Below are 27,797 nucleotides of genomic sequence, written 5' to 3' on the forward strand. Positions count from 1 at the left end.
CACTAGTGATCAGAATTTTTAAATAAATAATTGCACAACAGTCTATACTGTAGTATCACTTTTTGACTCTTCCCCATATTGCTTTGTTGTTGTTTTTTACTTTCATATTTCACACCAGGAAGTCAAGGAGATATCTGAATGAGATGTGGGTGGTGCTGCTGCTATAATTTTAGTTATAGTTCTGCAAATATTAGGCATTGTCAGCATGGCACAGGCTGCCCACGTATCTTGATCAATGACACACACACACACAGCTAAAGCTAAAATGAAAAATCTACAAATGCTGGAGATCTTAAATGATAATCATGAGGTGGTGTAAATGTTTAAAAAAAATGTTCACCAGTATCTGAGAAAAAGATGCAGGTAATACAACAGCCCTGCCTCAGAATTTGGTGGCACACCCAAATTGTTATGTATTTACTGCGCTGAAGTACATTTTCCATGACATATTCTTACTGACATCTTCAATGGATACAACTGCCATTCAATGAGCTTGTACAAAGGAACATTGATTTATAAATGTTTCACAGCCACAGACTGGTTGGATGTGATTGGAGTACCAAATATTTGTCCACAGGAAGAGAGGAAAAAAATAGAGCTCTCAAGCACATATCATAGAGATCAGCTCAATGGAAAATTTACAGATGACTTGGAGAAGATTGTAAACTCCTTTTGTTAGCCAAGGACATGTACCAGAATTGTAAATAACACCAACATGTGCTTAATGTGCAAATGTCACCAATAATAACAGCAATAATAATAATGATGCTGTTGGTAACATTTAATTCAGAAGGATTCACTGGGCACAGTCAATATTGTGATAGCAAGATAATTTTCTGATTTATATCTGTGAGCTTGAATTCATCTCAGCAGTATTTGATTAAACAACTCAAGATAACCTTCAAGAGATAACTGACATCAATAAGTTGCGTATGAAACTGTGACAAAGTTCACCTAAAAAAAATGTTACCATCGTTAAATGAATAATTACCAAACTAATGCCTGATCAAATATATGTGACATTAGAAGTGATATTATACAACTGTTCTTAAATTCTTTTCGGAGAGAAATTCAGAGAGAATATTTATGACAGTTTTGAGGTTCTATTCTGAGGTTTACGGTAACCCTATGACTCTTGTCACATTAAGTTGTTTATTACCACATTTCAGGGAGCTAGCATGAAGTGAACAGAAAAATCTCAAAACTATATTAGCTTTCCAAACACTAAAGGCTGGTCAAGGAGCTACAACAGGTGATTGCAACTCATGGAATTCATATATATGGCTGAGGAAAGATGGTGGTAATGTCACTGGATCAATAACACAGGACCTGAGGCTTGTGTTCTGGGGATGTGGGTTTTAATCCTGCCATAACATGTGGTGAATTTTGAATTTTATTAAAAAGTGAGTTTGGAATTGAAAAAGCTAGCCTCATGGGATGATGTAACCTTTTTTTTGTGAATTCCCTTTTAGGGAATGAAATCAGCAATTCTTAGTTGGTGTAGCTAATATGAGAGCTGAAAATGTGTTGCTGGAAAGGCGCAGCAGGTCAGGCAGTATCCAAGGAGCAGGAGAATTGATGTTTCGGGCATGAGCCCTTCTTCAGGAATGAGGAAAGTGTGCCAAACACGCTAAGATAAAAGGTAGGGAGGAAGGACTTGGGGAGGGGCGTTGGAAATGCAATAGGTGGAAGGAGGTTAAGGTGAGGGTGATAGGCGGGAGTGAGGGTGGGGACGGAGAGGTCAGGAAGAATATTGCAGGTTAGGAAGATGATGCTGAGTTCGAGGGTTGGTACTGAGACAAGGTGGGGGAGGGGAAATGAGGAAACTGGAGAAGTCTGAGTTCATCCCTTGTGGTTGGATGGTTCCTAGGCAGAAGAAGAGGCGCTCTTCCTCCAGGCGTCGTGTTGCTATGGTCTGGCGATGGAGGAGTCCAAGGACCTGCAAGTCCTTGGTGGAATGGGAGGGGAAGTTGAAGTGTTGAGCTATGGGGCGGTTGGGTTGGTTGGTTCGGGTGTCCCAGAGGTGTTCTCTGAAATGTTCCGCAAGTAGGCGGCCTGTCTCCCCAATGTAGAGGAGGCCTCATCGAGTGCAGCGGATGCAGTAAATGATGTGTGTGGAGGTGCCACCACAAACTCAGAGAGTCATGACGGGGGGGGGAAACGCCCTGCCTGCAACAATAATTAACTCGCTAATCTGAAGGGCATTTAAATTGTCACTGGATAAACATATGGATTAAAATGGAATAGTGTAGGTTAGATGGACTTTAGATTGATTCCACAGGTCGGCGCAACATTGAGGGTCGAATGGCCTGTAAGGTGCTGTAATGTTCTAGGTTCTAATTAATTGAAATTACCTTTTTTTAAATGGAATCTAAACTGAAGGCACTGCCCCTTCTCTGGTAAGTCATCATGCACACCCATGTTTAGCTGTCTAACTGCCACATACAATTCAGGTAGGTGTTGTCAATATGTGGTGTATTGTTCAACTATGAGCTCAAATATCTCCCTTCTGTTCATAAACAAAACTTCTTTCTGTCAGGTCCAGAGGACCATCCATTATCTGCCTTTTTTTTGCCTCCTTTCTCACACAATGACAGCCCAGTTCACAACACCTCAGTCTTTGTAATCTTCCATTGGCATTCACTACCCCAGTGAATTCGCTTTGATCTATTCCACCAGAACTATGCCCTTCAGTTATGTACTGTCTTGCCAGGCACTAAGCAAGTATTCCCCTGGTCCTGTGGAGCTCTTACGTTCAGCTTATTGTCATGCATCTCCCTTTAACAAGCTAATCTTTAACGTATCTTTCACTCTCCAGATTAAGATCTAAGCTTCATTCAGCATACTAGAAAGTACTTGGAGAGATCTTTGCACATGAAGGCAAAGAAATTGAGGGTTTGGTTAGGAAAAAGAAGGAAGCATATGTCAGGTATTGACAAGGTAGAGTGAGTGAATCCTTAGAAAAGTATAGAGGCAGTAGGACTACACTTAAGAGGGATATCAGGAGGGCAGAAAGGGGATTTGAGTTAGCTTTGGCAAATACAGTTAAGGAGAATCCAAAGGGATTCAATAAACACATTAAGGACAAAAGGATAACTAGGAAATGAATAGGGCCCCTCAAATATCAGCAAGGCAGCCTTTGTGTGGAGCCACAGGAGATGGGGGAGATACTAAATGAGTATTTTGCATCAGTGTTTGCTGTGGAGAAGGACATGGAAGATATAGACTGTGGGGAAATAGATGGCAACATCTTGAAAAATGTCCATATTAAAGAGGGGGATGTGCTGAATGTCTTGAAACACATAAAAATGGATAAATCCCCAGGACCTGATCAGATACCCTAGAACTCTGTGGGAAGCTAGGGAAGTGATTGCTGGGCCTCTTGCTGAGATATTTGTATCATCGATAGTCACAGGTGAGGTGCCGAAAGACTTGACATTGGCTAACTTGGTGCCATTGTTTGAGCAAGGTGGTAATGACAAGCCAAGGAACTATGGACCAGAGAGGCTGATGTCGGTGGTGGGTAAGTTGTTGAAGGGAATCCTGAGGGACAGGATGTACATGTATTTGGCAATGCAAGGAGTTATTAGGGATGGCTTCGTGCGTGGGAAATCATGTCTCACAAACTTGATTGAGTTTGTTTGAAGAAGTAACAAAGAGGATGGATGAGGGCAGAGTGATGGATGTGATCAATATGGACTTCAGTAAGGTGTTCAACAAGGCTCATCATGGGAGACAGATTAGCAAAGTTAGATTTCATGGAATACATGGAGAACTAGCCAGTTGGATCCAGAACTGACTCAAAGGTAGAAGACAGAGGGTGGTGGTGGTGGGTTGTTTTTCAGACTGGAGGCCTGTGACCAGTGGAGTGCCACAAGGATCAGTGCTGTGTCCACTACTTTTCATCACTTATATAAATGATTTGGATGTGAGCCTAAGAGGTATAGCTAGTAAGTTTGCAGATGACACCAAAATTGGAGGTGTAGTGAGCAGCGAGGTTACCTCGGATTATAATGGAATCTTGATAAGATGGGCCAATGGGCTGAGGAGTGGCAGATGGAGTTTAATTCAGATAAATGCGAGGTGGTGCATTTTGGGAAAGCAAATCTTAGCAGGACTTAGACACTTAATGGTAAGGTCCTAGGGAGTGTTGCTGAACAAAGAGACCTTGGAGTGGAGGTTCATAGCTCCTTGAAAGTGAAGTCACAGGTAGATAGGATAGTGAAGAAGGTGTTTGGTATGCTTCCCTTTATTGGTCAGAGGATTGAGTACAGGAGTTGGGAGGTCATGTTGCAGCTGTACAGGACATTGGTTAGGCCACTGTTGGAATATTGCGTGCAATTCTGGTCTCCTTCCTATCGGAAAGATGTTGTGAAACTTGAAAGGGTTCAGAAAAAATTTACAAGAATGTTGCCAGGGTTGGAGAATTTGAGCTACAGGGAGAGGTTGAATAGGCTAGGGCTGTTTTCCATGGAGCATCGGAGGCTGAGGGATGAACTTCTAGAGGTTTATAAAATCATGAGGGGCATGGATAGGGTATACAGACAAGGTCTTTTCGCTGGGGTCGGGGAGTCCAGAACTAGAAGGCATTGGTTTAGGGTGAGAGGGAAAAGATATAAAAGAGACCTAAGAGGCAGCGTTTTCACACGAAGGGTGGTGTGTGCATGGAATGAGCTGCCAGAGGAAGTGGTGGAGGCTGGTACAATTGCAACATTTAAGAGGCAATTGGATGGGTATATGAATAGGAAGGGTTTGGAGGGATTTGGGCTGGCAGGTGGGACTAGATTGGGTTGGGATATCTGGTCGGCATGGACGGGTTGGACTGAAGGGTTTGTTTCCATGCTGTACATCTCTATGACTCTATGACTCTGAAGAGGTCAGTTAGCTCAGTTGGCTGGTCAGCTGGCTTGTGATGCAAAGTGATGCCAACAGTGTCGGCTGGAATTACCATCTGATTTCTCCTTCTCAACCTTTAAATGTCCCAACAATTGGGGGTACATTGAAAAAGACATTGAATGAAATATTCAAATCTATTTATTTTGAAAGAATTTGAACACCTCGTAACCTTCCAGGGTGTAGAATGCAAAAGTCTGCACAGCCCATCCATATAATGTAGCACTTTTACTTAGCAGTATCATTCAGGCGACTTCATGCTGTATCCTCCCTAAGGTTAATACAGTTGGTTCTGATATAATGTAATAGTTCCATTCTCATGCAATCGCGTGTTATAAGAAAATCGTTCCCTTTAAAGGAGCCAGAATCGCATAATAGCTAATATGGGTTAGAAAAGTTCACATTCTACAAATAAAGGTCTAAATTCTCCAATCGTGTTAAAGCCAATTTGCATTGAAGTAATGCACCTTACAGCAGAACCACCTATAGGTCCTCTGGAATGCATTGACCAAACCAGAATGCACTGGAGTGACCACTCATGACCTCAAAATGCATGGAAGGAGAAGATCAGCCAAATTCTCATTCCAGATTGCTCAAAAGTGCCTTCCTCCTGGAAGTACAAGTATGGAAATTGGATAAGGACAGGATGTTTGCCGAGGCTGCCACTCATCACCAAACAACTCGTCAAAAACTCAAAGACCAGATCGCAAAGCGAGAAATGGATTGTTGGCAAGTTATTTCAATGCGCATAGCATTTAGAAACTAGATTCTGTCAAGACTTCGATCCCACTACCAACTCTGGAAAGTTGACTTCCATTTTGCTTGCACTTTTGGGCAGCATGTCAAGTGCCTAAGATATTCTCTTGCTTCCGGGTATTAGTTATAACTATTCTTAGACTTGTAACATCTTCCAAACCCTGACACAGCCATGATCTATTCTCCAGTGCTGAGGGCTGTGACACAAGCAAGGTGGGCTCCTGGGCTGGCCTGCCTTGAACTATTTTATCTTATAGAATTTGGAAGTGTTTGCACCTCACAAACAGCAATGACTCATAAAAGTCCATCACCACTTTGTCAAGAGAAACTGAGGACTTCAAAGTAATGCCAGTCTCGTCAGCAACATCTATTGCCCAAAGATGACTGTAATTAAAACCCCAGTACCAACAAGGAAATTCATATGGTGTTTCAATTAAAAGCAAGCACAATGAAAATTGAATTTTAAACATCAGTTATCTGGAATTTAACTCAAGTCAAGCTCTGACAGCTCAACGCACAGCTGGCAAAACAACACCTTTACCACTTCAGGACCCAGCGCATATTTATAGCAGTGCCCTACCCTGCTCGTCAAAATTTCACAATGGCACACTCTTCTTCTTAACATCATCTGGCACTCCTCTTCCTCACCAATGCCAGCTAAGCTGGTTCCCTGCTTGAATTCTTCCATCAGATCAAGTTGAGACTCTTCCCACTGATCTCATTGGCTGGGCAAGTGGAGGCAACTTGGTTTTCCAGTTCATTTTAGCTGTTAGAAGAGGGCTTGCTGGTGGGGTGAAATCTCAGCACTAATTAAGATTCACTCTTCAATAAACATCTTGGTAAGGATTTACTATTTATGCTTCACTTGATTGTCAAGGATTCTTGCAAAGCAGTCTCTCAGATGACTGGCCTGGGCCATTAGAAACTAAGTGAGAAAGGTGAAACTGGCAGCTGCATTTCACTGAGGAATCAATGTTCGAGTGTAGGTCATTCAGCAGAGAGAGAATGCAGCCAAAGGTTGAAGAAATAGCAAGCAATCCTTCCTGCTGCAGTGTGCCTAGCCAAACTGGTCAAATAATAGTATTTTTAAGATCTTTGACAATGTACACTTTGCACTTGCCCAAGGATTGTACTGGTAAAGCATTAAATGAATCACTGCCTTAAAGGCTCAACAATGGAGTAATTGGAATTGGATCTTTAATCATGATCTACCCCTTTCCAATTGTAAATGTTTATCCCTTGGAGATAAAACAGGAATCAAATGCTTCCTGAAGCCACAAAGCCAGAGCAGGACCCACTCCAGTGTTTTTTAAACTCCAGATTCAAACACCTTTGCTGATCCATCTTTCTCATGGACAATGAAATTCTGATGTGTTGCTGCAAATAGTCATTTCTGAGACCTGTGATTATCCACAGATGGTGCTGAGCTGAACTGTTGATGGCAGAAAACTTTGAAACTCCTTACTAACTTTGGACCTTTCTTCTTCCACTGACTTCTGCAGGCTTTCAGATCCCATGTTTGCCATCATTGCTATCCTCTGAATTGCTTTGTATCTTTACAACCCAGTGGTGTCCTATGCTGAATACAACTAAGTTGTAGTGGATCTGAACAAAATTATCTCATCCACATTTGATCAAAGCGAGTGACCTTCTGGAGCAATAAGACCAGGAGTGAATGTGAATTCCAAAGAGTTCCAACTCCAAAAACAGTTAAGTAGAGGTTAAAATGCTCTAGCTTTGGCAGATATATTGCTTTCCTGCATGACAGCTTACAGCAAAGGGGATTAATAAATGTATCATTTATGACATTATTATTGCCACATAAACTGCTGATACAATCAGCTTACTAATGGGCTTCATTGCAGGCTGGCAGCATACCAATTTGTTGGATCTTTACTACTTTCAGTAAGGTCTTTATTCTAATGGTCCTCTTTACCTATGTATCTTCCTAATTAACACTGATATTGGCTGCAATTACAAAGTGAAACAGATTGAACCTAGCTAGTCCATCAAAATAGCTTCCTTCTTGGGGAACTTCATCCTGTATTGGAGGCTCATAGAATTAACTAAATGATATCACTGAAAATAACGAATCGTGAATTGTTCAATCATTAAAACTAACCAGGAAGAAGAATAAATGCAACATAATTCTGCTTTCTCAGCTGAAACAGCAGCATGGAACTGTGAAGCAGACGTATAGACTTGAAAAAGAGGAAAACAAATAAACCTATCAATTCAGGAGAGCAGCATCCCATCCATCAAACCTGGCAGTAATGCAGCCTTAAGTTTCATCTAATGGAGATGTCAATCTATTATAGGATACCAATGAGGCTGAACTCCCTTTTCTGTCTCCCAGTGGAGAGTGCTGGTAATCTAAGAATATAGATGTTTTAGTAGATTCACTGGTAAATACATCCACAGTGCAGAGCAGCAACCTATTAGTATATTGAACCAGTATAAGTCACAGGAGATACAGTCAGATGAGATGGTGAATACTGGCATTAGTCCAGGTCACAAAGGAAAATGAGACAAATTCAGAGACTAGAAAGGGAACAGGCCAATATCCCAGAGACTTTTGTTCTTCATCCTGAAAAGGAGCTGCTTGAGAGCTGACCTTACAAAGATTGGGAGAGTATTAACACAGAATACTATATTAAATTCACAAGTCAGAGTGGAACCAGTTCAAGGTAGTGAAAGATCATTTTAGAATGAAATCTAGTATGTTCTTCTCCATGTGGCAACAACTAGAATTGACATTTGCATAGCACCTTTAATGTAGCAAAACATTCCAAATGCCTCATGGGACCCTTACAAGCAAAGCTTGTCATCAAGCCACATTAGGAGATTTTAGAACCGATGATAAATGTTCAGTAAAGGAGGTCTTATAAATGCAGAGTGTGACAGAAAGGTTTTGACAAGAATTCCCAGAGCTTGAGGCCAAGGTAACTGAAGACAAAGCCACCAATGGAGGAGTGATCATAAGCAGGGATTTACAAGAAGCCAAAACTAGAAAAAAAAAGTGATATTGGAGGGCTGCAGTGTTGCAAAAGGTTACTAACATAAGGACCAATGACAGCACAGATGATTTGAAAGCAGAGATGAGACTTATAAAATCAAGGTAGGAGCTAATATAGATCAGTAAGCACAGGTGTAATGATTAAACCAGTCTTGGTTTGAATTGGAATCTGAACAGCAGAATTTTGGATGAGTTAAATTGATAGACTTTGCAATGTGGACTACCAGACAGGAGAACTTTGGAATAGTTGTGTCAAGAGGATCAAAGACATAGATGAAAATTTCAGCAGTATATGCACTAAGAAGATGTGAGGAATGAATGATATTATACAGCTGTAAATAAAAAAAATGTAAGGAAGGAGTGGGTATGGATTTCAGAACTCAGCGTTGGATCAAGTAGGATACGAGGGTCACGACCAGTTTTTGCAAAGACCAAAGACAATGTTTTTGTCTTCAAAATAATTAATTGAGGACATTTTTGCTCATCCAACACTGAATGACAAAGAAACAGTTTCACAAGTCAGAGACAGTGATCAGATCAATAGAGATGGTGAAAAGTTATGGCTAGACGTCGCCACTGCACATTTGGAAACTGACATTGGATTTGAGATAATGTAGCAAGGGACACTATGCACACGAGAAATAGGAAGAAGACTACAAACATAACATCCAGGAGCAGAAAAGTAAGCCATTAAAGCCTACAACTGGATCATTCGGAATGGAGCTAGTTTGGTTGAACAGCATTAGAGAATTGTTAGGGAAAGATGATGTGAATAACTGTGCTAAAGACTACCATCAGGCTGAGATGGGAAATTTACCATAGGATTCAATTTCTGGCAACTACTCACTCCTGTGGCAATTTAGAAATCTAATTAGAGGGCTTAATACATGGAGTTCAATGTAAGGTCAGCTCAGATTTGAGCAACAATATATTCACAGTTTTTGGAGAAGTCTTGGAACTTTGAGTTGATCACTCAGTAGGACAAAGTGCAGAAAGAATGATGAAGGCAAAAATCCTGGAGTCTTCTGAGAAATAATTGGATAGTACAATGGAAGGATTGCCGAGCTCTAACCAAATAGATAAAATAAGATGCGTTAAATGATATTCCTCACCTCAAATGATCTTATAACTTTTGAACAAAAAGGTGTGACTTGTATTATTCGAGGAGAAAGTGAGGTCTGCAGATGCTGGAGTCAGAGCTGAAAATGTGTTACTGGAAGAGCGCAGCAGGTCAGGCAGCATCTAAGGAACAGGAGATTCGACGTTTTGGGCATAAGCCCTTCATCAGGAATGCCCTTCCTGATGAAGGGCTTATGCCCGAAATGTCGAATCTTCTGTGACTTGTATTATTATCAGCATCCTTAATGATTTATTTGTAGTAACAAATGGAAGCTAAGCTATTTCCATTTTTTTTCAACTATTTCTGCATTTTACTCTCTAAACTATTATAGTATTTTTGTTTCCATTACTGTTCCCCATTGGGCATTAATGTATTAACAATCATCTGCGTAAATCATTTCTTCTAACTCTTCAAATTCTTTTGATAATCTTAAAAGTATCTCCTTCAGCCATCCATTTACCCATTTACAATAAAGAATTACAATTTGAATTACAACATTACACCTCTGAATCTCCTCTGTGCTGAGTGTAAATGGTTCATTTAAGTACACACACTCACATCTTGTGATCCTGAAGCCAAATCAGTTTGTCACTTGCCTTCAAAGAGGATTTATACCTGAATTATACCTGGCCAGTTCAGAAGTTAAACTTGATCATCGGAATCACCAACATTCCACATCATTTCACAGGTTGTGATTTTAACTTGTAGGATCCTTCATTAAATTAAGCCAAACTCTGATTACATATCTCATACCACTTAAGCTTTAGGCCTGAGCAGAAACATGAATGCCAATTTCCTGCCAGATCCAATCAGAAAAAAGATTAAAGGCCAGAAAAGACCAGTGAAGTAAGTCTTTTTAATTTTGTTAACTTTCCCTAAAGAACCAGGAAGAGCAGGAGTCTCCCTTACACACCACAAAATAAAGTATCAACCTCCCATTCCTCCCAGTTTCCTGTCCCCCAGTTATAAAGCAATTCTTGAACTTGAGTTCCACAACTTCAGAGCATGACCTCTGTCCTCCATTTTATCTTATATTTCCCATCCTCCCCGGCTGGCTCTTTTTTGTGTCTTGTTGGCTTTGCTCTCATCAAAGTACACCAGTTTTTTCTTTAAGCAGCTAACATTTGCACCTATATCACAAATCTATCTCTCCTTTACCGCAATTGTTGCTAACATTGTCTTTTGGTTTGGTTATGTTCACCATCTGCACCACTTGTTCCTCCTCTCCCTCTGCCACTAGCCATAAAAACCGTAAATTTCCAGCTCCTTTCCATTCTAAAGAAGAGTCATACCAAACTCAAAACTTTAACCCTGCTTCTCTTTCCGCTGGACTTACTGAGTTTCTCCGGCACTTTCTGTTTGCACTCCCTGAACTCTATCCTTCAGACTTAGATGCATTGAGTACCATTCCTTCAATGTCCAGCATCATTCTGTAGACTGAAATTCTGCTTTCAGCCATTAGCCAACTAATATGCAGCCAGTCAGATAACAGGAAATGAATCAGGCATGTAGATGAATCCAGGATTTAAAATATCCTGGATCTTGTGATCCTGAAGCCAAATTAGTTTGTCACTTGCCTTCAAAGTGGATTTATACCTGAATTAAAATGACAGCTTAATTTTCTCTCGTTGCTTCTTAGAGCAACAACTTTTTACTGCTGGAAAAACTTTGTCAAATCTCTTCTATAATGTCTTGTCATTGCTGAATCCCCTATTATCAACATCCCAGGGGTTATCATTGACCAAGACTGAACTGCCTAAGCTATATCAATACTGTGGCTACCAGAGTGGGTCACAGACCAGGAATGCTGCAGCAAGTAATTCACCACTAGGAACAAGTTAGGAGTATGACGAAATACTCTCTACTTGCCTGGATACATGCAGCTCCAACAACACTCATGAAGCTTGACACCATCCAGAACAAAGCAGCCCACTTGATTGGCCCCATATCCACAAACATTCAGTCCTGACACTCAACAGCAGCACTGTGCACAGAAGGTGCTGCAATAATTCATCAAGTCTGTTTAGTCAGCACCTTCCAATTCCATGACCATTAACATCTAACAGGACAAGAAGTAGATCCATAGGAACATCACCATGTGTACACTCCTGACTTGGGAGTATAGATAACTTTTAATCAACTTACTCTTATTGCATTCCTCTGCAGCATGTTGGATTTGAACCCAGACTACCTGGCACAAAGGTAGGGACACTACCATTGCACTACAAGAGTCCCTGATTTGGGAAACATACCACCATTCTTTCAATGTCACTTGGTCAAAACCCTGAAACTCCATCACTAATCTACCTCTCAAATGGACTGCAGTGTTTCAAGACGGCAGCTCACCACCATCTTTACAGGGGCAACTGGGAATGGCAATGCCGTGATTGTATGAGTAAGTTTGAAATAGACTTCAAAATGAAAGATCAATTATGAATATTTCACTCCTGAAGGTTCACATATGTAAAGCATTGTATCACCTTCTGCTCCTTTTACAATTTTACTATTTATAGAACATTTACTTTGGCTTTATCACTAATTGCATCATCTGATTTTCTCTCCATTACATTTAATTATCTATTTGGTTCATCTCTAACATGTCATTCTGATTTTATCCCTAACATGTTATTCATTGTAATCACGTTCCTTGTTTCTGCATTGCCTTCAAGCTCTGATGTTGACTCAGTACTCCCAAACTCTAGTCCCAATAAGTGCAAAAAGATCCCTGGAGGACTCTTATACCTCTCCAGTCTGAAATAGGTCTGTAATTATTCGTCATTTTCTATTGTTAGACAACTTCCTGTCTATTTTCACTATAAAATTGTTAATCCAATAACACTTATATGTAGTTTCCTTTGTGGCAACTTACAAAAGGGCTTTTGAAAATCCAAGAACATGGCAGTTTCTTTGTCAATATCTACTGTTCCATCTTCAAAGTGCTCTGCTGAATTTTACAGATACAATTTAATAGAATTGCATTGCATGCCCACCATGAAAACAGGCCATTTAACTAGTCAATGCTACAGCTTATGTTTTTTGTTGAGGAGTGAAACTGCATGGTATACCTGTTAGCTTGCCATCGTCATGTGACTCCTATCTCTGCTGTAACATGGTTTAATTTCAATTTGTGTTAGCCATTGAATAATCACTTGAAGTATCACGTCAGAGGTAAAAAGCTGAGAATAGGTGAATTTGTAGAGCTGTAAGAGTGCCAGCTACTGTTTTTAAAAAAAAGTCATGTCTGTCACTTTGAAACACTGCATGAGTTGGAATGTCCATGAATTTTCAATTCCTTGCTAGTACAGAAATGAAGGAGACTGAAATATCTTTTACCCTCAATGACAAAACAATGAAATAGCCATGGAATTAAATTAAAATATTGAACAAGCACGAGTTTGCAATACTTCTTTCAGTGCTGAGGAAAGAGGGTTACAAGTTGTATTGCACTCTAGGTCTCACCAATAAGCAGAGGACCCATACAGAAGAGATGTTAAAGACTTTACATTGTCCCGAGAGGCATTCCAGGCCAAATGAGAGCAGAATATTGGGGATAAAAAAGAAACAAATATTCGCAGAAAATCCTGAAGAAAGATTAAGGCCTAAATGTAACTATTGCAGAGGAGATCAAACAACATAAAAGAAAAGCACATCCAGCATGGGGGAAGTGTTGCTCTGACTGTAAGAAGCTAAGTAAATTTGTATGCATGTGTTTAACCTGACAAAAGCAAAGTAATACTAGAACAGCGTCAGACAATATTTCTGATGAATCACTCTACAACACACAATAGGATAGCGTCATTTGGTTGAAAAATAAATAGTTTATGACTGTTAGAATGAAGACTGCAAACTGCCTATTGCCCGTTAGGCCACGACTTCACCTCCCATCACCAAACCACCATCTCCCCAGACCATCCACCACCTCAGCACCTCAGGGAATCTCCCATCCACAGCCTCCAACCTCATATCCGGGAACCCTGCACCGCTCAAATCTACCTCCTACCCAAAAGCCACAAACTGGACTGTCCCGGTTGACCCACCCATCTCGGCCTGCTCCTGCCCTTCCGAACTCACCTTGACACTGTCCTGACCCCCTTTGTCCAGGAACTCCCCACCCAAGTTCAGGACACCATTCATATCCTCCACCTCCTCCATGATTTTCATTTCCCTGGCCCCAAATACCTCATCTTCACCATGGACATCCAGTCCCTGTACATATCTAGCCACTATGACAGAGGCCTCCATCCCTCCATTTCTTCCTCTCACACTATCCCAACCAGTACTCTTCCACTAACCCTCTCATTCGATTGGCTGAACTGGTCCTCATCCTCAACTTCTCACCCTCAATTTCTCCTTCAAATTCTCCCCCTTCCTCCAGACTAAAGTGGTAGCCATGGGCATCCACATGGGCCCTAACTATGCTGGAATCTTTGTCGGGTATGTGGAACACTCCATCTTCTGCAGCTACACCGTACCATTCCACACCTTTCCCTCTGTTATATCGATGATCTAATCAGCGCCACCTCGTGCTCCTGTGAGGAGACTGAACAGTTCATCAACTTCACAAACACCTTTCCCCCTGAGCTCAAATTCATCTGGACCATCTCAGACACCTCCGTCCCCTTCCTGGACCTCTCCATCTCCATTTCCAGCAACGACTCAACAAGGATATCTACTATAAATCCCCTGACTCCCTCAGCTACATGGACTACACCTCCTCCTACCCTGCTTCCTGTAAAAACGCTATCCCTTGTTCTCAATTTATCCACCTTTGCCGTGACTGCTTCCAGGAAGACCTAATTTCATTGTAGAATATCCCAGATATCCTCCTTCTTCAAAGACCCCGATTTTCCCTCCCACGTGGTCGATAATGCCCTCCAGTGCATCTCATCCACTTCCCGCATCTCTACCCTTGAACGCCACCCCTCTAATCTCAACAAGGACAGAGCCCTCTGATCCTCACCTTCCAAACCTGCTTTTTGCAGGTTATTAAATCATTGAGCACCAAATAAAACCCAAAAGATTAAAAAGATGCTTTTACAGGTCTTGAACATCTTTCTGGTGAACATCATCTCAAGGTAGATGAGAATGTGAGACCAACTCAGCATTTACTGAGGACAGTTACAGCTGCTCTCCAGCGCAAACTTAAAAGATTGGAAAGACGATCTGAATAAAATGGAAGGGGAAGGCCAAGGAGCTCATCTCTAAGGAGCTGATGCTAAGCAAATGAAAGCAGGGAGTCATTCAACACAGAAATTCAGAAGAAAAGGCAAGATAAGAAACAAGGTCAGAACAAGAAGCAAAAAATGCAATTGAAGGTGCTCAACTCAAGTACATTGGTCATGTCCTGATTTTGCCCAGGTCCTGACAAGGTAAAGGTTACAGCAGAGATGCAGTGACCAACAGATGTAAAAACAGTGCATTTCTTTGTTGGAGCTGAAAATGTGTTGCTGGTTAAAGCACAGCAGGTCAGGCAGCAACCAAGGAACAGGAAATTCGGAAGGGCTCTGGCCCTGATGAAGGGCTCTGGCCTGAAATGTCGAATTTCCTGTTCCTTGGATGCTGCCTGACATGCTGTGCTTTAACCAGCAACACATTTTCAGCTCTGATCTCCAGCATCTGCAGACCTCACTTTTTACTCGAAGATTTTAACCTACTGCGAATCCTCTTGCAAGGATGCCTTCCTTGAAGAAGCTCTCTTCCTCTCTCTACAAGGATTTCAGTGAGTCTCTCTCTCACTGCACCCCCCAGGTCATCTCCTCTGTACAGAAGCTCTTCAGCCACGTTCTCAAACAGACTCGCTACCACAGCCACATCTCCTTCCTCAGCACCTGCCTACGGAACCGACTGATCCCACACGGACTCCGGACTACATTCCAACCAACAAAATTTAGACCCAACCAGGACAACCTGTACCTACAACAAATCCGAAGCCTCCAGCAACGGACCTCCCTCCGGATCCTCCGCTCCACCTTTGCAGCCATGCGTCGCTACCTACATTCCCTGCAATTAGCCCTACTCCAGCTCAGGACAACACTCTCACAGACCTGCAAAGGACCTCTACTGGAAATGATTCCTGATGAAGGGCTCTGGCCCGAAACATCGAATTTCCTGTTCCTTGGATGCTGCCTGACCTGCTGTGCTTTAACCAGCAACACATTTTCAGCTCTGATCTCCAGCATCTGCAGACCTCACTTTTTACTTGATTTCTTTGTTGGATACTTGAACTATCTTGCAAAATTCCTGCTAATTTATCATCATAGTGTGATCGGCTACGTAAACCGTCTGCTAAGGAGATGCGATAGTATGGGGCACAGAACGAGAAGCAGCTCTTACTTGAATGGAACAAAGTACAGCAATAACAGCTTGATGAGTTCTTGAAGTCATCAACCCAGCAGAGACACTGAATCTGAAAGACAAGTATCTTGCTCTGATTAAGCACTCACCATGGGAATGATACTCACCGGGGAAGGAACATCACTCCAGGAATGCACATTTACCAAATAAACTTACAAAAACAACTTGCACATGTCATTAAAAGAACTGAGTGCTTTAGAGATAATGGATGAATTGCATGTGCAGAAAGTGATGAATATGGGACAGACTTAAATTATTACAGTTTTGTTTATTTTTCTTTGGTTGTGTATTGAGTAATGTATTATTACTGTAAATAGTTCCTGGAATTTATTTTGTTCTTTTTACGAAAAGTACAATGTTTGGAGAAATGTGGTTGTACTTAGCGGACTAGCTGGTTTGCCATAACCATGTGGTATCTACCTCTATTAATATTTGCTTTTATTTTATTTCTATAGCTGCCATTAGATATATTACTTAAGACATGTTCCATGTGACCATTCTTCCCCATCCTTTCATATAAATCCAATCAGAAAAGTAAACTATTCTTTCCTCCATCATTGAATTATTCCATTCTCCCAAAGAATTTTCTCTAAACCAATACTTGTTGCCTTTAATTTATTCCTGTCTATTTACAGGATGATGTTTTTAATGTTTTTTGAGTCTCAAAGTTTTATTCTAATGTCCACACTTCATACAAGGAACGATTGCATTTGATTAGATTAGATTACTTACAGTGTGGAAACAGGCCCTTCGGCCCAACAAGTCCACATTGACCCTCCAAAGAGCAACCCACCCAGACCCATTCCCCTATATTTACTCCTTCACCTAACACTATGGGCAATTTAGCGTGGCCAATTCACCTAACCTGCACATTTTTGGACTGCGGGATCAGACTAGATTCCCTACAGTGTGGAAGCAGGCCCTTCAGCCCAACCAGTCTGCACCTACCCTCCGAAGAGTAACCCACCCAGACCCATTTCCCTCCAACTAATGCACCTAACATTACGGGTAATTTAGCATGGCCAGTTCACCTGACCTGCACATCTTTGGATTGTGGGAGGAAACCAGAGCACCCGGCAGACATGGGGAGAACGTGCAAACTCCACACAGCCACCTGAGGTTGGAATCGAACCTGGGAACTTGGGGTTGTGAGGTAGCAGTGCTAACCATTGAGCCACCGTAGTTCGTTCAGACCAGAACTGGTTCTTATTTGAAACTTTCCTGTGGTTTGCCTATTGTCTCTAATGCTTTACCCCTCATTTATCTGGGCTGATTCTATCCTTCCTACATTGGAATTTACTTCCTCATGGTCAGGTGCCTCTCTAGTAATTCCTGTATTGCTAACATACCCGTTGATCCAACTTTATTTCTTCCAACTAGGTGCCTTTTTCCCCTTTGGACTAAAAACACACTGATCAAGAAAGCAATCCTCAGAAAAATGAAAATCTTTCTCCTACTTTGGCACTGGCATCACTTTAACTTTTTATATCTGGAAAATTAATCTTACCACTTTATGTATTCTTGATTTGTTTCTGGATCCACTTGCAGCAGATGGATAGTGTAAGGGAGACTTCACTTGAGTGTGACAGAGGCCAAGTGAGCATATCTTGGAATTTGGTTCTGAGTGAGAATTGAGTGTATGGGGTAAAGTGATGTGTTAAGCATGGTTTACTGCAAGAAATAAAGTGTGCTTAATGGGGACTTTGGTGAGGGGCACTTTTATCTTCTATTCTTTTCCTTTCAACATGCAGCATTTGATTTACAACTTTGTGCAACAGAAGCAGCAGGTAAATTAGTAACTGGTGTTATTCGAAACTGTAAGTTTTATCAGCAGTATATTATTTTATCAGAATTGTAAAGATTTCTAGAGCTGCCAGAGACTATTGGGAAGTGGAGGCTCGAATCCTTATTACAAATTAGCAATTATTAGTGAACGTATATTAGAAATGGTCAGGCAAGTGAAGTACAGTGTTTGCAGAAGCTACTGGATGTCAGTATGATTCAGCGCAAACACATCCAAAGTAAATGTTTGCAACTGTGGGCAGTTCAACTCAGAGTCATTGGGCTACAGGCCAAGTTGCAGGTATGGTGGCAGATCAGAGAGAGGAAATGTGGGCATTTACTCCCAGGAGATATTCACACCTCTAAGAACAGGGCCTGCTGATCTGGACAGTGGAAAAGTAGGCATGATTGCAATTGAGGGAATTGAGGGCACCCAGATGGTGGGAGCCTCAACCTTTGTAACTGTGCAACAGCTTTGAGGTTTTCTCAGCTTTGTTGGATGATGGCAAGGGCTGTTAAGTTAGATAAGCTAACAGGCCATGCCACTGTTGTACAGGAAGCTATTCGGAAAAAGGGAATCATGAAGAATACAGTACAGAGGATGACCTTTGGTCCATCGAGTCTGTACTGCCAAAAATAGACTACTTACCTACACTAGCCCCACTTTCCCTCAATAGGCCCAAAGCCTTGAATGTCAAACTAGGCACTTCAAGTGCCCATCCATGCACCTTTTAAATGCTGTGAGGTTTCCCACCTCAACCACCCTCCCAAGCAATGCATTCCAGACCCTGAGTGAAAACATTTTTCCTGAAATCTAAAGCTCCAACCCAACAATTGTGTTTTATTTACCCTGTCCATGCCCCTTACCACTCAAACTTCTCTGCTCCAAAGCAAATAATCCAACCTTATTCAGCCTCCCTACATAGCTGAAATGCTCCATCCCAAGCAACATCCTAGTGAATATCCTCTGCACTCCCTCCAAACTACTTACATCCTTCCTATTGTATGGTGACCAGAACTGCACAGAGTACTCCAGCCGTGGTCTAACCAATGTCTTGTATGGCTCCAACATAATCTCCCTGATTTTATAATTGATGCCATGGCTGATAAAGGCAACTGTCCCAAGTGCTTTCTTAACTACCAGATTAACCTGTGCTGCCACCTTCAGGGATCGGGGGACAAGCAGACCAAGGTCACCCTGTCCCTCTGAGCTTTCTAGTGTCTGGCCATTCATTGAGTACTCCCTTGCCTTGTTCCTTCTTCCAAAGTGCATCACTTCATATTTGTCAGGGCTAAATTCCATCTGCAACTGATCTACCCGTCTGACTAAGAGGAGTAAGAAACAGTGTTGTGGTAGTAAGAAACAGATTTGAGAGGGGGATGAACACTGTTCTCTGCAACAATCATTGTGGATTCACAGAACCATGTTGTGTGTTAGATGTCAGGGTTCAGGACATCTGCTTTGGATTGGAAGGGAAGTTGCAGTTGGAAGCAGAGATCTAGTGGCTATGGTCCATGATGATACCAATGCCATAAGTAAAACTCATCGAGAGGTCCTACTGAGGAATTATGAGCTGTTAGGTGCTAAATTAAAGGGACAAACCTCAAAGGTGATAACCCCTGGACTACTATCAGAGCCACATGCAGATTGACATAAGATGAACAAGATTAGAGAGTCACCTCTCTAATAGTTGGCTAAAAGGCTTTTGAGAAGGTCCCACAAAAGAGATTAACATGTAAAATTAGAGGTGCATAATCTCATAATAAGGGGTCGCATATTTAAGACAGAGGTAAGGAGAATCTTTTTCTACCAGAGCGTTGTGGAATTCTTTACCACAGAGGGTTATGGTGGCTGGGTCATTTAGTATATTCAAGCATAAGATAGACAGATTTTCAGTCAGTAGAGGAATTGAGGATTGTGGGAAATGGCAGGAAAGTGAAGTTGAAGATTATCAGAACAGCCATGATCTCATTGAATGATGGAGTAGACTTGATGGGCTATGTGGCTGACTTCTGTTCCTATGCCCAATGGTCTTTGTGGAGGTACTACACTGTGTTATAGAGAACAAATTGGCCAACAGGAAACAAAATGTAGGAATAAACAACTCTTTTTCTGGGTGGAAGGCAGTGACTAGTGGAATACAGAAGGGATCAGTGCTTATACCCAAGCTATTCATGTTATACATATTAATAATTTGGATGAGGAAATGTATTACCTCTAAGCTGAGTGGGAGGGTGAACTGTGAGGATGATGCAGAAATGCTTCATTGTGATTTGGACAAATTGAGTGAGTGGGCAAATGCAAAAGGCCAATGAAAGATAATGCAGATAACTGTGAGTTTGGTTGGAAAAACAAGAAGGTAGATTATTATCTGAATGGAGATACATTGGGAAAGAGGGAGGTACAATCAGATCTGGTTGTCTTTGTACATCAGTCACTGAAAGTAAGTACACACGTGCAACAGGTGGTGAAGAAGGCAAATGAAACGTTGACCTTCAAAGTGAAAGGATTCAAGTCCGGGAGCACGGATGTCTTGCTGCAAATGTTCTGGGGCCTTGGTGAGATCACACCTGGAGTTGTGTGCAGTTTTGGTCTCCGTATCAGAGGAAGAATATTTTGGCTTTAGAGGAGGAGCATTGAAGCTTTACCAGACTAATTCCTAGTTTAACAGAATGGATATATGAAGAGAGATTGCATCACTTAGGGGATCTCAGTAGCAAATATAATTTTGTAAAAGGATGAGGCAGGGTAAATGGAGGAAGGATATTCCTGATGACTAGGGCATCTTGAACCAGAGGTCACTGTTTAAGGATAGGGGGTGAGCCAGTAAGGACTAAGATAAGGAGACATTTATTGTACTCCTATCCTGAGAGTGATGAGCTGTAGAATTCTCTGCCACAGAAATCAGTTGAAGACAAACTATTGAATATTTTGAAGAAGAAGTTAGGCATAGGCCTTAGAGCTAAAGGAATTAAAGTGCATTGGGGGAAGACAGAAACAGGGCACTGCGTTGGAGGATCAGCCAGAGTCATATTGAATAATGGAGAAAATTTGAAGGCCAAATGGCCTACCCCTGCTCCTATGTTCTATGTTTCTATGTGAAAGAGGAATGGGTTCCAGTTTGTAGGGCACCACCACCTGTATTGGAGAAGGTGAGTGCTGCCTACACCTAGACCATGGTGACACTGGTGCTGTTGTGAACCACATAACTCTGGAGGTAGACAGGTCCTTAATTTCAACAAAGGGTGTGATGGATCAAGCTTTGGTAAGTATAACAATCCAGGAATCAAGTCAAGGCAGGAAAGCAACACATAAATGAAAAATGTGGGTCAGAGAATGGCAAGACTTTTCTCTCTGTCCCTTCCCAAGAAGTCAGTGCTACAAAGATAACAATAAAAATCAAAACTGAAAGCTCTGTGTCTGAATGCACAAGCATTCATACCAAAGCAAATGGATTACTTGTGCACATTAAAGTGAATTCATATCACCAATATTGCTACAGAGAGTTAGCTGCAGGCTGACAGGCTTGGGTTCTGAGTGTTGAGGTAAATGAAAAATTCATTATGAAGAGGAAATGAAGCAAAAATGGAGGACTGGGACTCAAATTCAAAGATTACATTGGTGCAACATTTAGAGATGAATTTTGTTCAGGAGATCAGGATGTAGAATTAGTTTGAGTGGAAATGATAATGGGAAAATAAGTCACTAGTGGTAATAGGCCCCTATATAGTAAAAACAATGTAGGATGAGGTATAAAAGATGAAATATTGGGTGCTTTTGACAAAAGGATGGTAATAATCAAGGATTACTTTAATCTACATAGTAAATGATCAGTCTACTTTAAATTTCATCTACCATTTCTCCACCCATTCCCCAACCTGCCAATATCCTTTTTTAATCCTAACATTAGTCTGTTCATAGTTTACAAGAATTCCAAGATTTGAGTCATTCACAAATTTTGAAATTGTTCCATGTGAATCAAAGTCTAAATCATTAAGGAAAATCAAAAAGGGCTAGATCTGAACAGCAATCCCTGGGGAACCCCACTGTAAACATTCCACCAGCTTGAGAAAGACCTTTTTACCACGATCCTGTTTCCTGGCACACAGCCAACATGCATTGATATTACCACAGTTCTTTTTATTCCTTGATACTGTTTTGTTTCTGAAATCTGTTGAATGGCATTTTATCACATGACATTTGGAATTTCATATTCTGACAATTTCTTCTTTCAGTTTTTTTTTGGTCCCAATATAAGGTTAGTTACCTGTTACAATGCTGGAATTAAGAGTCATAAAAACTATTAAATCAACCACATCAAACATACATGAACAATAAAGCAAAACAATTCCAGAAAATATCAGCCACCATTTCCAGAAGAATAGTTCTGACAATCTTCTCCTTTAAAAGGCATGAATAGATGGGAAGGCACCTATGATGAGGATGACACAAAATGTTGCAGTGGGATATGGATTGGTTCAGCAAGTGAGCAGAAGCTTGAAAGATGGAATATAGTGTATGAAAATGTGAGGGTATGCTGTTTGTCTGGATGAATGCAGGAGGGGAATATTAGTTAAATAGAGAAAGACTGTCAAAAGACATGGAAAAGAAGGATTTGGGAGTGCTCACTCATGAATTATACAAAGCTAGCATCCAAGTTCAATGGTTAAAAGGGACAGCAAATTGAATGTTATATTTTTATTTCAAAGGAAATGGAGTGTAAAAATGGGGAGGTTTTGCTAAAAATGTACAAAGCACTAATCAGACCATAGGTGAAACACTGTGAAGTATATTGGGCTCCATATCTAAGGAAATATATACAGGTATTGGAAAGAGTCCAGAGGCTGATACTGAGAATGAAGGGTTTGTTTCACGAGATTGAGTAGGTTGGGCCTGTACTTATTGGAATTTATAAAATAAGAGTCGACCATGTTGAAACATTTTCAGTTTCTTCAGGAACTTGAAGTACAGATGAGGAAAAGTTGTTTCCCCTTGTAAGTGAGCCTCGCACCAGAGAACACAATCTCAGAATGACACAGATGAGGAATGATTCCTTCTGCACATGGCAGTGATGGCTATCAAGGCTGTGTCACTAAGTACATTCAAGGCTGAGATAGAGAGTTTGTTAAGGGAATTAAGGCATACATGGAAAAGGTAGGAAAGTGAAGTTGAAGATTATCAGATCAGCCATGATCTCATTGAATAGCAGAGCGGACTCAAAGGGCTGAATGGCCTAGATCTGTTCCTATACCTTATAGTCTAAAGCAAATTACAGTAAATGCCAGAGGAAACATCACAGAAGTGCTTCACAGGAGGCTCCCAAGCACTGAGGATGTCACCTAGACAGAGGACGAAACATCTGCAACACAAATTCCCAGCTCGGCGAACAGAACCACAACCACGAGCACCCGAGCTATGAATCTTCTCCCAACCTTTAGAACAGATTTATTATCTGTCTGAATGTCAATTTTCTTGGCACTTGATAATGCCATCATATTAAATTCAAAACAAAGTTTCAGTAATGAGAGTGGCATGTTTCCTAATAGATCTTAAAATAATAAAAGTACAATGTAATAGCGTTCAGAAAAGATTTTAATAATTGGAAACACTGTGGTATAATTACAATTAAATTAGCTAGTTAAAATTACTATACATAGGAATCTCAAACATATTAAATGTTGACGTATTTATTGTGGACTCTAATCAATGTTCGTGAATGTCTAACAAAATAGTTGATAAAAATGTGTTTAATTAGCAGTGGTGAGGAGTTTTTGCACATTTTTGGTATTCTGCATTTATGATAAAGATCAAGAAAATTATTCAAACTGTTTAGAAACCAAAAATACATGTTTTTTTAAATTATAGGATATAGAATACATTCTACAAATGGCAATAGAATATTATGTTGACTTATGTTGTCTTATGTTGACTAGTTCTAAATCCTCATCACATTCTAATTATTAGATGATATTCAGGATATAGTGAAACCTCTCCTCATGTAGGATTTTTAATTCCAATCATAAATTCCCAAAATAATCAACCTTCTAATTTATCCCTTTCTCGCGTCAATGAACGATGAATTTACATGATTACGTGTTCAACCCATTTTCTGTATACTTGCAGAGATCCACCTTTAACTTTCCTAAACTCATAGAAATAATAATTAATTATTGAAGGAGATTATGTGCATTTCTTTAATGGAGGAAATTAACATGAAAAGAGAAGAGTTTGTAAATGCTTCTATGTTTTAATCATGGATTTCTTCCCTATTCGATATCTACACTGTATCTTTTACAAAGAGGTTCACGTCTTTTCACTTGTACTGGAATAATATAGCTCTTCTTGAAGATACTGGGGTAATAACATAACAATTAACCAAACCAGAAAACTCACAATGTAAATCAGGAACGTAATATTATCAAGTAGCACATATTGAAAGAGAGAAAGCAGTGAAATGAAATTATATGAATCTTTTATGAGTACTAACGTTGAACATAAACTAATAGACGCACGTGCTTATAAATGTCGATTCCAGCACAACCAGAGATTAGAGCTACCTATCAACGTCTTCCTTCAGTGGAAAGTGCCATAATTCACTGTAGTCTTTATTAAGATGTTATTCATGATCTCGAGCCCTACCGTTCTCCAAGAAAACACTGAAGAGTAAAATACTGATGCCACATGTCTCATTTCTGTGTCACCTTTGTCACATGCCCTATCCCACACTCGGACAGGCATCATGTCTCATCTGTCGTGGCTCCATCCCACCACCCCACCCCTACCACAACTACTTCTGAATATGAACAATGTCATGCTATTATTATACCTGCAAATGTACTTGGTGTACTCAAAAATCATAAACAATGGTGTAAAACAGCATCCGTCCTAAAGATCTATGCAAAACTTTATCCTTTTTATTATTAAATAATGTGGTTTCTGTGCTTGGTCGCCTATTGTCGGTACGTTTGTAATTGGGAGGACTAAAGGAGAGCAGATTGTTTAAGATCGCTTTAACACCAATAATTTATTCCTGAATTCTCGGGATGCAGATTTAATTACCTCAATGTTTTTTCCAGAGGTAATAAACTCTTTGGCTCTCAGTAGTCTGACTATATATCGATTCATGGGTGAACGCGACATTCTGATAGGACAGACTGAAGGAACAGACTTGCAGTACTCATTGAGCACTGTTGACGGTGTATTAGTATTCCCGAGCACAACAATGTTCATCAGGTGGAACACTAACTGGAAGCGTTCACGTGTACATCACACTATCCACATTATTAAAGACTCGCCTACAGATCACAAATCACCATGCAAAATGCCGCCCTTCATCCAAACATATTTAATATTTTGCTTTCAGTGCTGGGAACAAAGGAAGACGGAGACTTGACATTCGCTTTACCATAGATTATATAGCTCGGAGTAAAAAATCTCAACACGCTGCTTTATGAACGGAAAACTGCTGTCAATATTGTCAAGCAGGCCTCAAAACGCCAATATTCTCTCCGGTAAATTGCACAAGAATGCTTCACAATTTCGCTTCACACGCTCCCGATTCTGGGCATGCTACTGATAACAATACCCAGCAGGCGGAAGTGGTATTCAGGTGCTTGGTAATCGGGCACTGCCTCCTATTCCCCTTTCCACACCCTGCAGCCTCTGTGCACACGCTATAGAAGTTGGCCACTTCAAGCGGAGTTTGGGTTTGCCAAAGTCTGCCAGGCAACACTTATGTTTAAACACTCATTCACACAGTCCCTCACTAAATACCCCGAGTTCCCAGAACCGACCTACATTTTTTAAAATGGTCCGACTCCTAATCTAGCTGCGTAAAAATCGGCCTATCGCTCCATTTTTACCTTTAAAATTTGGTCTGATTCTGGCATCGTATCCGGATGTTTTTCCCATCAACTTGTCCAGAAAATCTGAGGGGGACATGGCCTGTGAGGCCGGTTTGGTTGAAGACCGAGAGTCATGCTCCTTGGAATGAGCTAACCTGAAGAAAATACAAGCCAGCGTTAGGAAGATCGGAAACTGTCAATTTACTTCAAAACTTGGGTTGTACAGGAAAGACAAGGCAGTCAGCCTGAGTGGAAATATTGTGGGTTTTCTTAAAATTTAAATTTGGTGAATATGTCCAAAGAAAAAGTGCTACTACTCGGAGCCTATCCTAAGTCTCTTTATAACTACACACACTTATGTTTTTGCGATTGCTATACTTTATTTTTTTAAAAAAGCGTTTTGGGAACGATATATACATAGTCTGTCAAAAAAAGATTGCAACCTTAGCACGTTTCTTTCCGCTGAAAGTCATGTTCCCAAAGCTCTGAGATGCAACAGGAATGCATAAAAAGTAATCCACTGATAGAGCCCCTACCCGCCCAAAATCCCTAAATAAAAACTTAAGACTCTTGATTCATTGTAAGAGATGTGCTGGATTCGTTGGCATATCGTCGTAATTTAGACGTACTCTACTTCTATTAACAGGGTAAGCCAATCCCAACACCAAAACCACGAAAATAGAAGCGATTTCAAGATTGCGTTGCCAATAATTTACTATCGTCTGGAGCCTTCACATAGCTTCACATGCACGATCATGAGAGAGAATGTCACCAACTCCAGCCACCACCTCCGTAGCTATGTGTGTTGGCGATTGAACACAAAGGGATAGTTTTCACCCAGTGTTTACCGAAAGGGCAGCAAATTTTCGGGGTGGGGGGGGGGGCGGAAGGGAGCTTTACGTTGGTGTATCCTCACGTTTAAGAGCATCAACTACTAGTGCGTTTACAATAACAGGCTCCGATCCGTCACACCAACCTCTCCCATAGGCTGGGGGAGGGGGGGTTGCTTCGTTCAGAAGATCAAGATACATTGGAAGTGATACGCGCTGAGCAATTCCCCCATTGTTCCAAACCGTCGACCTGCTTATGCTAATAACCTGTAAGAAAAAAACACAGCAAAAACAATCCGGGTGCACTGTTACCCCCACCCCCCACCCCCAAACACACCCCCAAACAAATGTCAAGGCATACCTGAAGTTGCTGGTCTCTAAGATGCACGCGAACAACGTTGTCAGGATTTTCACAAGTGGTCGATTCATTCCGTCAAACTCTGATCTCTGTGTCTGTCTGGGATCGCGGGCAATGTTCTAGAAATAAAATACCTCCCCACCCCCACCACCCCTCCTCCTCCTCCTCCTCCTCCTCTTCCAAAACAAAAAGCTAAAGAATCGGCTAATCGCGTCGGGAACTCAGATCCAACTGGCGGAAAGTGGGACTGGGTTGGTGCAGGCGGAGAGAGAACAATGCAGGACATCAGTCCACAGTATCATTGTCTGGCAGGAAGACTTGGAGAGGGAGCTGCTGCTGCCGCGAGGACTGGAGAGCGTCAGAATGGCATCTTCTCCCAAAGCACCTCTGGAAACACGACGTCAGGGAACGGGAGGACTCAAACTTCATGGTACGGTGGACGGGTGAGCGCCGGCTTCCCCCGTGCCTTGGAGCAGCGGCATCGGCCTGGCTGCTGGGAGAGGGCGAGAGAGAAGGGGAGGGGACGCTGGCTTCAGCGGCCAATGCAGGAAGGAAAGCGCTCACACCGCCCGGCACATTTCAGCACTTGGACAGCTCCCTGGGCTTCCCAACTCCAGCAGTACGCATGCTCCACAAGCCCCCTCGCTGGGACGTGACCGGGCTGCAGCAGCAGCAGCAGGTTTGATTTCAGTCAAGGATGGGATGGGGAAGTTTACTGAACGTGCAACCCCCCCCCCTCCACGACTAGTATTTGCAAATGATATAAATCGGATTTTTCCACCTTCCTCGAAGTAGGAAGCAGCGTTTCCAACACATTGCAAATGACGGATCTTATTTCGGATC

General features: G+C 41.4%; 1 protein-coding gene across 1 annotated transcript in view; it reads right to left on the reverse strand.

The window, feature by feature from the left end:
- glra2 (glycine receptor, alpha 2) overlaps positions 1-27,025 on the reverse strand; it is a 195,874-nt gene extending 168,849 nt beyond the window's left edge. Inside the window, exons 1-2 of the mRNA XM_060832961.1 lie at positions 26,958-27,025; positions 25,785-25,921 (exon numbers count right to left, since the gene is read on the reverse strand). Of these exons, the coding sequence (XP_060688944.1) occupies positions 25,785-25,921; positions 26,958-27,025 (205 nt within the window). The remainder of the gene's footprint in view (positions 1-25,784; positions 25,922-26,957) is intronic.
- Between the last annotated feature and the right edge of the window lie 772 nt (positions 27,026-27,797).

This window comes from Hemiscyllium ocellatum, chromosome 12 (genome assembly GCF_020745735.1).
Source record: "Hemiscyllium ocellatum isolate sHemOce1 chromosome 12, sHemOce1.pat.X.cur, whole genome shotgun sequence".
In the NCBI taxonomy this organism is placed as follows: domain Eukaryota; kingdom Metazoa; phylum Chordata; class Chondrichthyes; order Orectolobiformes; family Hemiscylliidae; genus Hemiscyllium; species Hemiscyllium ocellatum.